This window comes from Rhinopithecus bieti, unplaced genomic scaffold, assembly GCF_001698545.2.
Source record: "Rhinopithecus bieti isolate Rb0 unplaced genomic scaffold, ASM169854v2 scaffold_34968, whole genome shotgun sequence".
NCBI classification, from domain to species: Eukaryota; Metazoa; Chordata; class Mammalia; order Primates; family Cercopithecidae; genus Rhinopithecus; species Rhinopithecus bieti.
Window position 1 is genome coordinate 511,307 of NW_016814942.1, and position 12,395 is coordinate 523,701.

The following is a 12,395-nucleotide window of genomic DNA, read 5'->3' on the forward strand; positions in this document are numbered from 1 at the left end:
AAAAAAAAAAAAAAAAAAAAAAAAAAAAAAAAAAAAAAAAAACACAGTTCAGGAGACCATTAGAAATTGACAGAAGCAGATACAAGAAAATAACCTTAAATAAAATGCGATGACCAAGGAAGCTGGGGTCTCTGAGAGAAAGCAAAAGACGGTGAAAACAATAGGAAAGCTAGATGTAGCACTGAGTTCAGTGGTCAATGATAAGTTTTTTTTTTTTTTTTTTTTTTTTGGGGGGGACAGAGTCTTGCTCTGTTGCCAGGCTGGAGTGCAGTGGCGTGATCTCAGCTCACTGCAACCCCCACCTCCCGGGTTCAAGGAATTCCCCTGCCTCAGCCTCCCAAGTGGCTGGGATTACAGGCGTGCACCACCACACCTGGCTAATTTTTTGTATTTTAGTAGAGACGGGGTTTCTCCACGTTGGCCAGGATGGTTTTGATCTCCTGACCTTGTGATCTGCCTGCCTCGGCCTCCCAAAGTGCTGGGATTACAGGCCTGAGCCACTGCACCCGACCCAATAATAGGTTTTACCTAAGCACTTATGTTAGAGAAAATTAGTTCAGTAAAGAAGAGCAGAGAGATGCCGGGTGTGGCGGCACGCCTGTAATCCCAGCACTTTCGGAGGCCAAGGCGGGTGGATCACTTCAGGTCACTTTGAGACCAGCCTGGCCAACGTGGTGAAACCCTGTCTCTACCAAAAATACAAAAATTAGCTGGGCATGGTTGGTGGCTCATGCCTGTAATCCCAGCTACTCATGAGGCTGAGGCACAAGAATCACTTGAACCTGGGAGGCAGAGGTTACAGTGAGCTGAGGCTGCACCAACTGCACTCTAGCCTGGGCGACAGAGCGAGACTCTGTCTCAAAAAAATAAAAATAAGGCTGGGCGCAGTGGCTCAAGCCTGTAATCCCAGCACTTTGGGAGGCTGAGGTGGGCAGATCACCTGAGGTCAGGATTTCGAGACCAGCCTGAGCAACATGATGAAACCTCATCTCTACTAAAAATACAAAATTAGCCGGGCATGGTGGCACATGCCTGTAATCCTAGCTACTCAAGAGGCTGTGGTAGGAGAATCGTTTGAACCCAGGAGGTGGAGTTTGCAGTGAGCCGAAATCACGCCACTGTACTCCAGCCTGGGTAATAGGAGCAAAACTCATTCTCAAAAAAATAAAAAATAAAACAGCTTGGGCGTGGTGGCTCACGCCTGTAATCCCAGAACTTTGGGAGGCCAAGGCAGGTGGATCACCTGACATTAGGAGTTCGAGGCCAGCCTGACCAACATGGTGAAACCCCATCTTTACTAAAAATACAAAAATTAGCTGGGCGTGGTGGTGGGCGCCTGTAATCCCGGTTGCTCGGAAGGCTGAGGCAGGAGACTCGCTTGAACCCAGGAGGTGGAGGTTACAGTGAGCCAAGACTGCGCCATTGCACTCCAGAGCCTGGGTGACAGAGCTGGACTCCATCTCAAAAAATAAATAAATAAAATAAAAGTAACAATAAAAATGAAAAGAACAGCAGAAAGAATGAGCAAGGAGAAAAGTCATAAAATACTGCAAAATACTGTTACACTGGGTTGTCTCTCCGAGAAGATACTGGAATCTCTTCAGCCATTTGCTTTTCAGAAGTAGAAACCAGCAAACCACTTCTTTTTTCGTGTGTGTGGAGTCTCGCTCTGCTGCCCAGGCTGGAGTGCAGTGGCACGATCTCGGCTCACTGCAAGCTCTGCCTCCCGGGTTCACACCATTCTCCTGCCTCAGCCTCCCTAGCAGCTGGGACTACAGGTGCCCACCACCACACCCGGCTAATTTTTTGCATTTTTAGTAGAGATGGGGTTTCACCATGTGAGTCAGGATGGTCTCGATCTCCTGACCTCGTGATCCGCCTGCCTCAGCCTCCCAAAGTGCTGGGATTACAGGCGTGAGCCACCGCGCCCGGCCCAGCAAACCACTTCGAAGAAGATAACATATCATGATTCTTTATTAAGTAGCTCAGGGGAAGGAAAGAATAAAAGTTGATAGCTCCCTGATTGGGAAAAAATGAGCAATTAATAAAGAATGAAGATGAAAGAAAGCACACTTAAGTTGTAATACAAAAAGAATTCGCAAATGTTGGTGGAAGGAAAACAGTATAGAAAATATCACTTTAACTAAAAGCTGGAAAAATTCTCAGTTGGGATGTAACTGACAAAAAGAACGGGATTCCCAGGCATAAAGTTGGTGTGAGCTACAGAGGGCACCATGTGGCTCAGCGGAAGACACTTCAAGATTCAAAGTTCCATTAAACAGAGCAAAGGCACTTCACAAGAAGGGTTTAAATTATGGGTCCAAAACCCAAGTGGTAAAGCGAGCAATTTGCAGCATGACTGCTTCTCCTAGACAGGGCTGAGTGGCGAAATACGACGGTACACACAGTGACTATTAGCCACTGCCAGAAACAGGCTGAACAGCCCCGGGAGACAAGGTAAGGCGGGCGGTGGGAGTTGTTCATGGAGAGAAAGGAGAGTTTCAGAACCAAATATCCACTGGAGATGCTGGGCCACCAGACCCCCTCCCAGTCAATAAAGCCTGGTGCCTCATTTGATCTCAGCCTCATCATGACCCTGGAGAGACCCTGATACCATCTGCCAGTCCCTGACAGCTTGGGCACTCCTTGAAATCAACCTGATCTCCTGAGTGGTTCTCCAGGCTCCCTGCCCCACCCATTCAGGCCTCTGCTCAAATGTCACTCCCACAAATAGAGACTCTCTTACTACCTCTGCCAAAAATAGCTCCACGTCAACTCCATCCCTTCTCCCTGGTCCACTTCTCATGGTTCTTCCATCACTGCCTCATCTCTTACTATATGTTTATCATTTGTCTTCCTCACGAAAACCTAGGCTTACGTGAGCAGAAACTATTACAGCCATTGCTGATCCCCAGCACCAAAATAGGGCTTGGCAGCCTGCATGAGCTGAACAAATATCTGTTGAATGAATCAAAGAAAAAAAACTTCACCAAAACAATAATGATCTTGGCATGTAACCTGGTTATCACTGAGCTGGAGTTTGGGCTCAGTTTTGTCAATAACTTGTTGTGCAGCCTTGGGCAAATCACTTTATCTCTCTGGGCGTATAATGCCTCCCTTCTGAAACAAGGCAGTTGATCAAGTGAGGACTAAAGTCACCTTCCAGGCTGGGCACAATGGCTCAAGCCTGTGGTTCCAGCACTTTGGGAGGCTGAAGCAGGTGGATGGCTTGAGCTCAGGAGTTCAAGACCTTGTCTTTACAAAAAACACAAAAATTAGCTGGGTGTGGTAGTGCATACCTGTGGTCCCAGCTACTCAGGAGGCTGAGATGGGAGGACTGCTTGAGCCTAGGAGGTCAAGGCTGCAGTGAGCTGAGATCACGCCAGTGCACACCAGCCTGGGTGACAGAGTGAGACCCTGTCTCAAAACAAACAAACAAACAAACAAACAAACAAACCTGGCCAGATGTGGTGGCTTACACCTGTAATCCTAGCAATTTGGGAGGACAAGATGGGCGGATCACTTGAGGTCAGGAGTTCAAAACCAGCCTGACTAAATGGTGAAACCCCATCTCTACTAAAAATACAAAAATTAGTCAGATGAGGTGGCATATGCCTGTAATCCCAGCTACTTGGGAGGCTGAGGCAGCAGAATCGCTTGAACCCGTAAGAAGTTGCAGTGAGCCAAGACTGCGCCACCACACTCCAGCCTGGTGACAGAGCGAGACTCCGTCTCAAAAAAAAAAAGAAAAGAAAAAAAATCATCTAGGGCTGGGCGCGATGGCTCATGTCTGCCATCTCAGCACTTTGGGAGGCCAAGGCAAGTGGATCACAAGGTCAGGAGTTCAAGACCAGCCTGGCCAATATTGTGAAACCCTGTCTCTACTAAAAATACAAAAATTAGCCAGGCGTGGTGGCGCACACCTGTAGTCCCAGCTACTTGGGAGGCTGAGGCAGAAGAGTCACTCGAACCCAGGAGGCAGAGGTTGCAGTGGGCCGAGGTCACGCCACTGCACTTCAGCCTGGGTGACAGAGCAAGACTCCGTCTCAAAAAAAAAAAAAAAAAAAATTAGCTGGACGTGGTGGCGGGAGCCTGTAATCTCAGCTATTCTGGAGCCTGAAGCAGGAGAATCACTTGAACCCGGGAGATGGAGGTTGCAGTGAGCTGAGATCCTGCCATTGCGCTACAGCCTGGGCAACAAGAGCGAAATTCCCTCTCAAAATAAACGAATAAATAAAATAAAATCTCCTTCCAACTTTTCAGTCTGCTAAACAAAGATTTGATCTGTTCCTCAAGGCAACTTGTTACTAGCTGAGGGTGAGTCCCAGTTACTCTGGAGGCTGAGGCAGGAGAATGGCGTGAATTTGGGACGCGGAGGTTGCAGTGAGCCGAGACCGTGCCACAGCACTCCAGCCTGAGTGACAGAGTGAGACTCCGTCTCAAAAAAAAAAAAAAAAAAGGAAAGAAAGGTTACCAAAGGGCAGAATGACAGCCACTCTCCCGCATTCTTTGAGGCACCAAGATGACACAAGTCAGATTGGGTCAGGGGAGGGACTCACTCAGAAGAGGGTGGACTAGTAGATGGTAGAACCCAGTGGATACAGAAAAAGTAGGAGCTGCGAAATCCCCTAATACTGAAACTGAAAAGCGGGTCCTGGAATCCAGAACCCCTGTTTCTCCTCCTCATAGACCTCAAATGACCAACTCCAGACTCTGGGTCACAGCTTCCCTCGTTTGACACCAGGCATTATTGATGGGTGCACGAGACCCTCCAGAAACCACGAGTACCAAACTTCCACGTCCAAGGAGGAGGATGCCCTGCCAGGTTCCTGAGACCAGACTTCTGATTCCCGGGGGAATGCCAGGAGTCTCGCCTTCGCCAACCCCTACCCCAAGTCACTTTAGGTGGAAGCGTTTGGGGCTGATGCTCCCGAAGCTGAATCAGGAGGAGCTAGTAACTTCAGGACCCTGTGATGTCCCCATCGCCACCAACAGGTGGGATCCTCCTGAAAACCAGACGATTTGCGGATCCTGTTGCTCCCAAGAACAGGCAACTTTCAGACTAAAGTGACGGGGCTCCTGGAGCCCTGTCATCAGAGACGGGAAATAAGGCGTGGGGGGCGAGGCCTTCGTGTCCCCTGAGAGGCTGGTAGCTTTGGGGTCCGGCAGAGGCGGGCGGGGGTCCTGTGGCTTTGACGGAGGTCGCGCCCCCAGGTCGCCGAGGAGCGGCCCCCGCCCGTCGCGGTCGCGACCCGTCAGCCCAGGTCTTGCAAGGAGCCCGCGACTCCTCCCTCGCGGCCCGGCCCGCGCTCACCGCCTTCTCCAGGTGGCTGCGCGCCTGCTCGCTGTTCTTGGTGTGGTGATAGAGAACGGAGCCCAGTTGCAGGTGTGTACGGGCCTCGATGCGCTGGGGCGGCTTGAAGGGGAACACGGCCTGCAGGCAGTGCACGCACAGGCGGATTTTGGGCGGGCTGGAAGTGCGGAAGTGCTCAGCGAAGCCCAGAAGCGCCAGGTACCAAGAGTCGGCCGCCTCGGCCTGCGCAGCCTGGGCCGCCGCCGCCTGGGCCGCCGCCGCCGCCTGAGCCGCCATTTTGGCCTCCACAACAACAAGCCGCCGCCACAGGGAGGCGGAAGCAGGCGCACGAGGCGGGGCCGGGCTCTCTCGCGGCTTCCGCGAGATCTGCCGCCCAAAGCATCCTGGAACATGTAGTTTGTATTTGAGATGACCGCCGCTCCGGGAAGGTGTGAAAAGGGCGACGCCGTCTGGTTATCATGACTGGGACTTAGGCATCACCGATAGGATGAGGCTTTCGTTTCTGGAGGTAAAAAACCCAGTCGTCCACGCAGTGGTAGGGGGAGTCTGACCGAGGCGGACTACATCTCCCATCAGGCGATGCACACTATAACAGGGCCACTTAAGTGGTGCCGGAGCATTGTGGGATTGGATGAGTCTCAAGATGGACAACCGGGATGTTGCAGGTAACAGCCCCCGCCTCCCCTCAGGCGCCTGCCTGGGTCCCTGGGGCTAGGTGTCTCCCCTTACTCCTCGGGTCCGTCTTGCTGCGACCCGTGGAGCCCTCGCTTCAGCCCGGGGCAGCCCAAAGCTTCGGCTTCTGCACCTCTTGGTTTCTCGAGACCCCAGACCCGGGTTGCTGGCCGCCCCCGCCTGGTTTGCTGAGGACGCACGGATCTCCGTAAAGGCCGCCACCCGGCTCAGCCCTGCCTCCCGTTTCCGAAACAACCGCCTTCAGGGCTGCTCCAACCTCCGTTTCCCAATACAGCGGCAACCTTGGGCTGTCCCTGCACCCCTCTTTTCGTAGCAGCTGCTCTCTGGCCTGTGTCCCGCTTTCTGAAAAAGCTGCTTTTCCGAAGTGCTTTGAGGCTCCCTTGACACACTTTCCCGCGTCTTTTGACCCTCACTTTGCTGCAAACCTTGGCCTTTCTACTTTCCCAGAATAGAATGCATTTATCCATCAGCATATACTTAGGGCGTGCTCACTGTGTGCCAGGTACTGTGCTAGGCGCTACGCCTGCAGCGGTGACCGAAACAGGGCCCTACTTTCCTGGAGGTTGCTTTCTACTGGGGAGTCAGTGCATTCATGAGAAAATATTTACGAAGACCACGTATGATGTGAGGTGGAGACTGGAGGCTACTGATACAGGGTAGTCAGGAAAGACCTTTCTTTCTTTCTTTCTTTTCTTTTCTTTTCTTTTCTTTTCTTTTCTTTTCTTTTCTTTCTTTCCTTTCCTTTCTTTCCTTTCCTTTCTTTCCTTTCCTCTTTTCTTTCCTTCCTTTCTTTCCTTCCTTTCTTTCCTTTCTTTCTTTCTTTTCTTTCTTTCTTTCTTTTCTTTCTTTCTTTCTTTTCTTTCTTTTTTTTTTTTTTGACAGGGTCTCACTTTGTTGCCCAGGCTGTAGCTCAGTAGCACAATCACGGCTCACTGTGACTCCCTGGGTTCAGGTGATCCTCCCACCTCAGCCTCCCAAGTAGCTGGGACCACAGGTGCTTGCCACCACACACAGCGAATTTGTGTATTTTTTTGTGTTGCCACGTTTCCCATGCAGGTCTGGAACTCCTAGGCTCAAGCGATCCTCCCACCTCAGCCTCTTAAAGTGCTGGGATTACGTCAAGGTGTGAGCCACCACACCTGGCCCAAGGAAGGGCGCTTTTAAGTAGAAGACATTTCAGTTGAGACAGTGAATGCCAGCTCTGGGAATCCCTGGAGGGTGGAGCCTTCCACACAGAGGGGGCCCAGTAAATGCAGAGGCCCTGGTAGGATGGGCTTGTCCTTTTGAAGAATGTCAAGGATGAAGCAGAAGGGAGGGGAACCATCTGGCAGGGCCTTGAAAATGGCCTTTTAGAATTCTTTTTTTCTTTTTTTCTGAAGCGGAGTTTCATTCTGTCTCCCAGGCTGAAGTGCGGTGGCACAATGTCGGCTCACTGCAACTTCTGCCTCCCGGATTCAAGCCATTCTCCTGCCTCAGCCTCCTGAGTAGCTGGGATTATAGGTGCCCGCCACCGCACCTGGCCAATTTTTTTTTTTTTTTTATTTTTAGTAGAGACGGGGTTTCACCCTGTTGGCTAGGCTGGTCTCAAACTCCTGACTTCAAGTGATTTCCCTGCTTCAGCCTCCCAAAGTGCTGGGATTACAGGTGTGAGTCACCGTGCCCAGCTCAGACTTCTAAAATTTGGATTTTATTCTGAGTCCCATGGGGAACCTCTGAGGTGTCTTCCCTGTCTCAATGCTATCACCCTTGTCTGAAGACATCATTGTCTGTTGCTTGGAGCCAGTTAGCCTCCCTGGTCTTGTTGCCTATGGATTCTCTGGCCGGAATGATTACCTAGTAGCCAGGATGAAAATAAAAAGACCCTGTGGATATTGGCCAGGTGTGGTGAGCCACACCTAAAATCTCAGCACTTTGGGAGGCTTAAATGGGAGGCTCCCTTGAGGACAGGAGTTCAAGACTAGCCTGGGCAACATAGCAAGAACCTGTCTCTACAAAAAATAAAATAAATAGCTAGGCCTGGTGGAGTGTCCCAGGTGCTGAGGTGGGAGAATATCTAGAGCCTGGGAGTTTGAGGATGCAGTGAGCTGTGATCATGCAACTGCAGTCTGGCCTGGGCAACTCAGTGAGACCCTGTCTCAAAAAAAAAAAAAGGGTGACCGGGTGCTGTGGCTCATGCCTGTAATCCCAGCACTTTGGGAGGCCGAGGCAGGTGGATCACTTGAGGTCAGAAGTTTGAGACCAGCCTGGCCAACACGGTGAAATCCCATCTCTGCTAAAAATACAAAAAAATTAGACAAGCATGGTGGCAGATGCCTGTAATCCCAGCTACTCGGGAGGCTGAGGCAGGAGAATCGCTGGAACTCGAGAGGTGGAGGTTGCAGTGAGCCGAGATTGTGCCATGGCACTCTAGCCTGGGGGAAAAGAGCAAGAGTTCATCTCAAAAAAAAAAAAAGAAGTCTGGGTTCGGTGGGTCATGCCTGTAATCCCAGCACTTTGAGAGACTTAAATGGGAGGCTCCTTTGAGGACAGTAGTGAGAGACCAGCCTGGACAACATGGAGAAACCCTAACTCTACTGAAAATATAAAAATTTGCCAGGCGTGGTGGTGAGCGCCTGTAATCCCAGCTACTCAGGAGGCTGAGGCAGGAGAATCGCTTGAACCTGGGAGGTGGAGGTTGCAGTGAGCCACGATGGAGCCACTGCACTCCATATTGGCTGACAGAGTAAGACTCTACCTCAAAAAAAAAAAAAGCCACTGGTGCACAGTGGCTCATGCCTGTAAATCCCTTCACTTTGGGAGGCCAAGGTGGAAAGAATGTTTGAGACCAGCCTGGGCACTATAGCAAGACCTCATCTCTATGAAAAAATTTAAAAATTAGCCAAGTGAGGTGGTGCATGCCTGTAATCCCAGCTATTCAGGAGGTTGAGGTGGGAGGATTGCTTGAGCCGGGGAGGCGGAGGCTGCAGTGAGCCGAGATCACACCACTGCACTCCAGCCTGGGAAACAGAGCCGGACTCTGTTTCAAAAAAAGACCCAATTAATCTTGTCATTCTTCATCTTGTGCTTCTCCATCACTCCCCAAAGCCCTTATAATAAAGCACAGGGCCAGGCGCAATGGCTCACGCCTGTAATCCCAACACTTTGGGAGGCCGAGGTGGGCAGATCACGAGATCAGGAGATCGAGACCATCCTGGCTAACATGGTGAAACTCCATCTCTACTAAAAAAAAAAAAAAAAAAATACAAAAAATTAGCCGGACACGGTGGCGGGCGCCTGTAGTCCCAGCTACTCGGGAGGCTGAGTCAGGAGAATGGCGTGAACCCCGGAGGCAGAGCTTGCAGTGAGCAGAGATCACGCAACTGCACTCCAGCCTGGGCAACAGAGCGAGACTCCATCTCAAAAAAAAAATTAAAATTAAAATTAAAATCACCGATGCTCTGACATACCCTACCTGTCTCTGTCCTTGGAGCAGGCTCCTCTGACCATGCTGCTCCTTGGATGTACCAGGCTTCTTCCTGCCCTGAGCTTTCGCATATGCTCCTCGTGCCCAGATCATCTCCCTTTTGGCTTTTCACGATGCTGGCTTCTTATTTGTTTTTTTCTGGTTTAAATGTCTCTTCCTCTAGTATTTATTTTCTGGTTGCCCTACCTGCATATGTACTCTCCTGTTACTATCTTTCACCATTTTTTGGTTTCCAGCAGAGCTCTTACAATATTGTGCAGTTACTTTTTTTTTTTTTGAGATGGGGTCTTGCTCTGTTGCCAGGCTAGAGTGCAGTGGCACCATCTCAGCTCACTGCAACCTTTGTCTCCCTGGTTCAAGCAATTCTCCTGCCTCAGCCTCCCTAGTAGCTGGGGTTACGGGCACAGGTCACCATGCCCAGCTAATTTTTGTATTTTTAGTAGAGACAGGGTTTCACCATGTTGGCCAGGCTGGTCTCGATCTCCTGACCTCAGGTGATCCACCTGCCCTTGCCTCCCAAAGTGCTGGGATTGCAGGCGTGAGCCTCCAGGCTGGCCTGAAAGTTTACTTTTCTGTTATGGGTCTATTGTCTTCCCAGCCCAAAGCGAGTCTCACGTGGGCAGAGACCTGCTCTCTCTCTCTCTCTCTGTAAGTGTTTGCTGAATAAATGAACCAATAAATGTATAAATTAATCTGAACATCAGTTGCTCTCTGGCCTGTCACAGCTTCTTGGGGTGTTATGGAGTGAAGGTGATTTCTGACGTACTCCTTTTCCCTTCCCAGGAAAGGCTAACCGGTGGTTTGGGGTTGCTCCCCCTAAATCTGGAAAAATGAACATGAACATCCTTCACCAGGAAGAGCTCATCGCTCAGAAGAAACGGGAAATTGAAGCCAAAATGGAACAGAAAGCCAAGCAGAATCAGGTGGCCAGCCCTCAGCCCCCACATCCTGGCGAGTAAGTGCCTCTTGGGGCCTGGATGGGGCCTGGATGGGAATCTTTGAGGGTCACCAGCACAGGGTTTGGCTTGTGAGGGCAGTCAGCGTGTGCTTGCACCCAGCCATAGCCTGATGATCCAAGGAATGACCCAGATGCCCTTGGGAGGCTCACTGTGGCAAGAGAGAAATGAGGAATATGTGGGAGCCCAGAGGACAGCCTGCCAGCTCTTCCACTCAGCAGTTACTTACTGTCAGCCAGCTGTGGTGCAGAGGGCAGGGGTATAACAGAGTAAAGATCTCTGCCTTGAGTCCAGATGTGCTGCCTCACACCTGTAATCCTAGCACTTGGGTAGGCTGAGGCAGAGGATCACTAGAGGCCAGGAGTTTGAGACCAGATGTGCCAACATAGTGAAACCCCACCTCTACTAAAAAATACAAAAAATTAGCTGGGCATTGTGGTACTTGCCTGTGGTCCCAGCTGCTCAGGAGGCTGAGGCACAAGAATCTCTGAGATCTGGGAGGCAGAAGTTACAGTGAGTTGAGATCGTGCCACTTGCACACCACCCTGGGCCACAGAGTGAGACTGTCTCAAAAAAAAAAAAAAGCTCTGCCCTTATGGAGTTACAAACTACTAGCAAAGGGATGCGGGTGCCACCCCAGAGCTCCTGGAAGATAACACGAGGCAGTGTGTTCCCAGGCCCCGTGGCCACAGTAAGGCCACAGAGAAGCTTTGCATCCTGAAAGCCCAGGTGGAGCCGGACACTGAGGAAGCAGAGAAGGGCTTGCCCAGCAGAGAGCAGAAAAGGGAGAGAGCCCATATGTGAAGGGCCAGCCTGAGCTGCTGTACCAAAGGGCCTGTCCCTTAGTGGATGGTAGCTCAGCAACGGTTTCCTCTTGCCTGTCCTGAGAAACACTGATGGCACCAAGGGTTTTGATCAAGGGTTGGTGTTGTGATGAGGATGACCAGATCCAAGATTTTCAGGCTGGAGGTTGATAATCTGAGATGCAGGCCCCTTCCTCTGTGGTCTGGAATATAGTGTGTGTCAACCTTCCCCAAGGCCTTGTCCCAGTTCTAGCCTTTCCTTTTCTTTTTTTTTTCTTTGAGACGGGGTTTTGTTCTGTCACCCAGACTGGAGTGCAGTGGTGGGATCATGGCTCACTGAAGCCTTGAACTTTTGGGCTTTAGCAGTTCTCCTGCCTCAGCCTCCCAAGTAGCTGGGACCACAGGCACGTGCCACCATGCCTGGCTAATTTTTTTCTATTTTTTGTAGAGATGAGGTCTTGTTATGTTGCCCAGGTTGGTCCCGATCTCTTAGACTCAAGTGATCCTCCCACCTTGGCCTCCCAAAGGGATTACAGGTGTGAGCCACTGCACCCAGCAGCTCTTGCGTTTTCTTTTTTCTTTTCTTTTTGTTGCCCAGGCTGGAGTGCAGTGGCGCAATCTCAGCTCACCACAACCTCTTCCTCCCAGGTTCAAGTGATTCTCCTGCCTCAGCCTCCCAGGTAGCTGGGATTACAGGCATGCGCCGCCGCGCCTGGCTAATTTAGTCTTTTTAGTAGAGACTGGGTTTCTCCATGTTGGTCAGGCTGGTCTCAAACTCCCGACCTCAGGTGATCCGCCCGTCTTGGCCTCCCAAAGTGCTGGGATTACAGGCGTGAGCCACTGTGCCTGGCCAAGAACCAGCATTTTTATCTCCCAGTATTTGTTACCAGTGGTTTTCAGGTAGGAGCCTTTCGCTGTACTCTGCAGCCTGAATGTGATTTCTTGTCTTTCCTTGTCTCCATCTCTTCCTGGTCCCTCCTGAGTGAAGTTCTCAGGGTGTCAGTATGGGGGCAGGCCCGGGAACTGAGGGGTGCCCAGAATGTCCTGGTTGTTTAGTGTCAACATTGAACCTCCTCTTTCATATAAAATTACTTCTACTCTTTTTTTTATTATTTTTTATTTTTTATTTTTTATTTTTTTTATTTTTATTTTTTTTTGAGACAGAG

At 50.6% G+C, this 12,395-nt stretch overlaps 2 protein-coding genes across 3 annotated transcripts in view; one reads left to right on the top strand and one right to left on the bottom strand.

Moving 5' to 3' along the window:
• The window catches only part of MAU2 (MAU2 sister chromatid cohesion factor), a 37,885-nt gene extending 32,246 nt beyond the window's left edge, over nt 1-5,639 (bottom strand). For both annotated transcript variants that reach the window (XM_017852681.1, XM_017852680.1), the window contains exon 1: nt 5,315-5,639. In XM_017852681.1, the coding sequence (XP_017708170.1) occupies nt 5,315-5,590 (276 nt within the window). In that variant the 5' untranslated portion in view covers nt 5,591-5,639. The remainder of the gene's footprint in view (nt 1-5,314) is intronic.
• A 248-nt stretch (nt 5,640-5,887) lies between these two features.
• Nucleotides 5,888-12,395, top strand: part of SUGP1 (SURP and G-patch domain containing 1) — a 44,776-nt gene continuing 38,268 nt past the window's right edge. The window contains 2 exon segments of the mRNA XM_017852662.1: nt 5,888-5,979; nt 10,254-10,425. Coding sequence (XP_017708151.1) covers nt 5,946-5,979; nt 10,254-10,425 — 206 coding nt within the window. The 5' untranslated portion in view covers nt 5,888-5,945.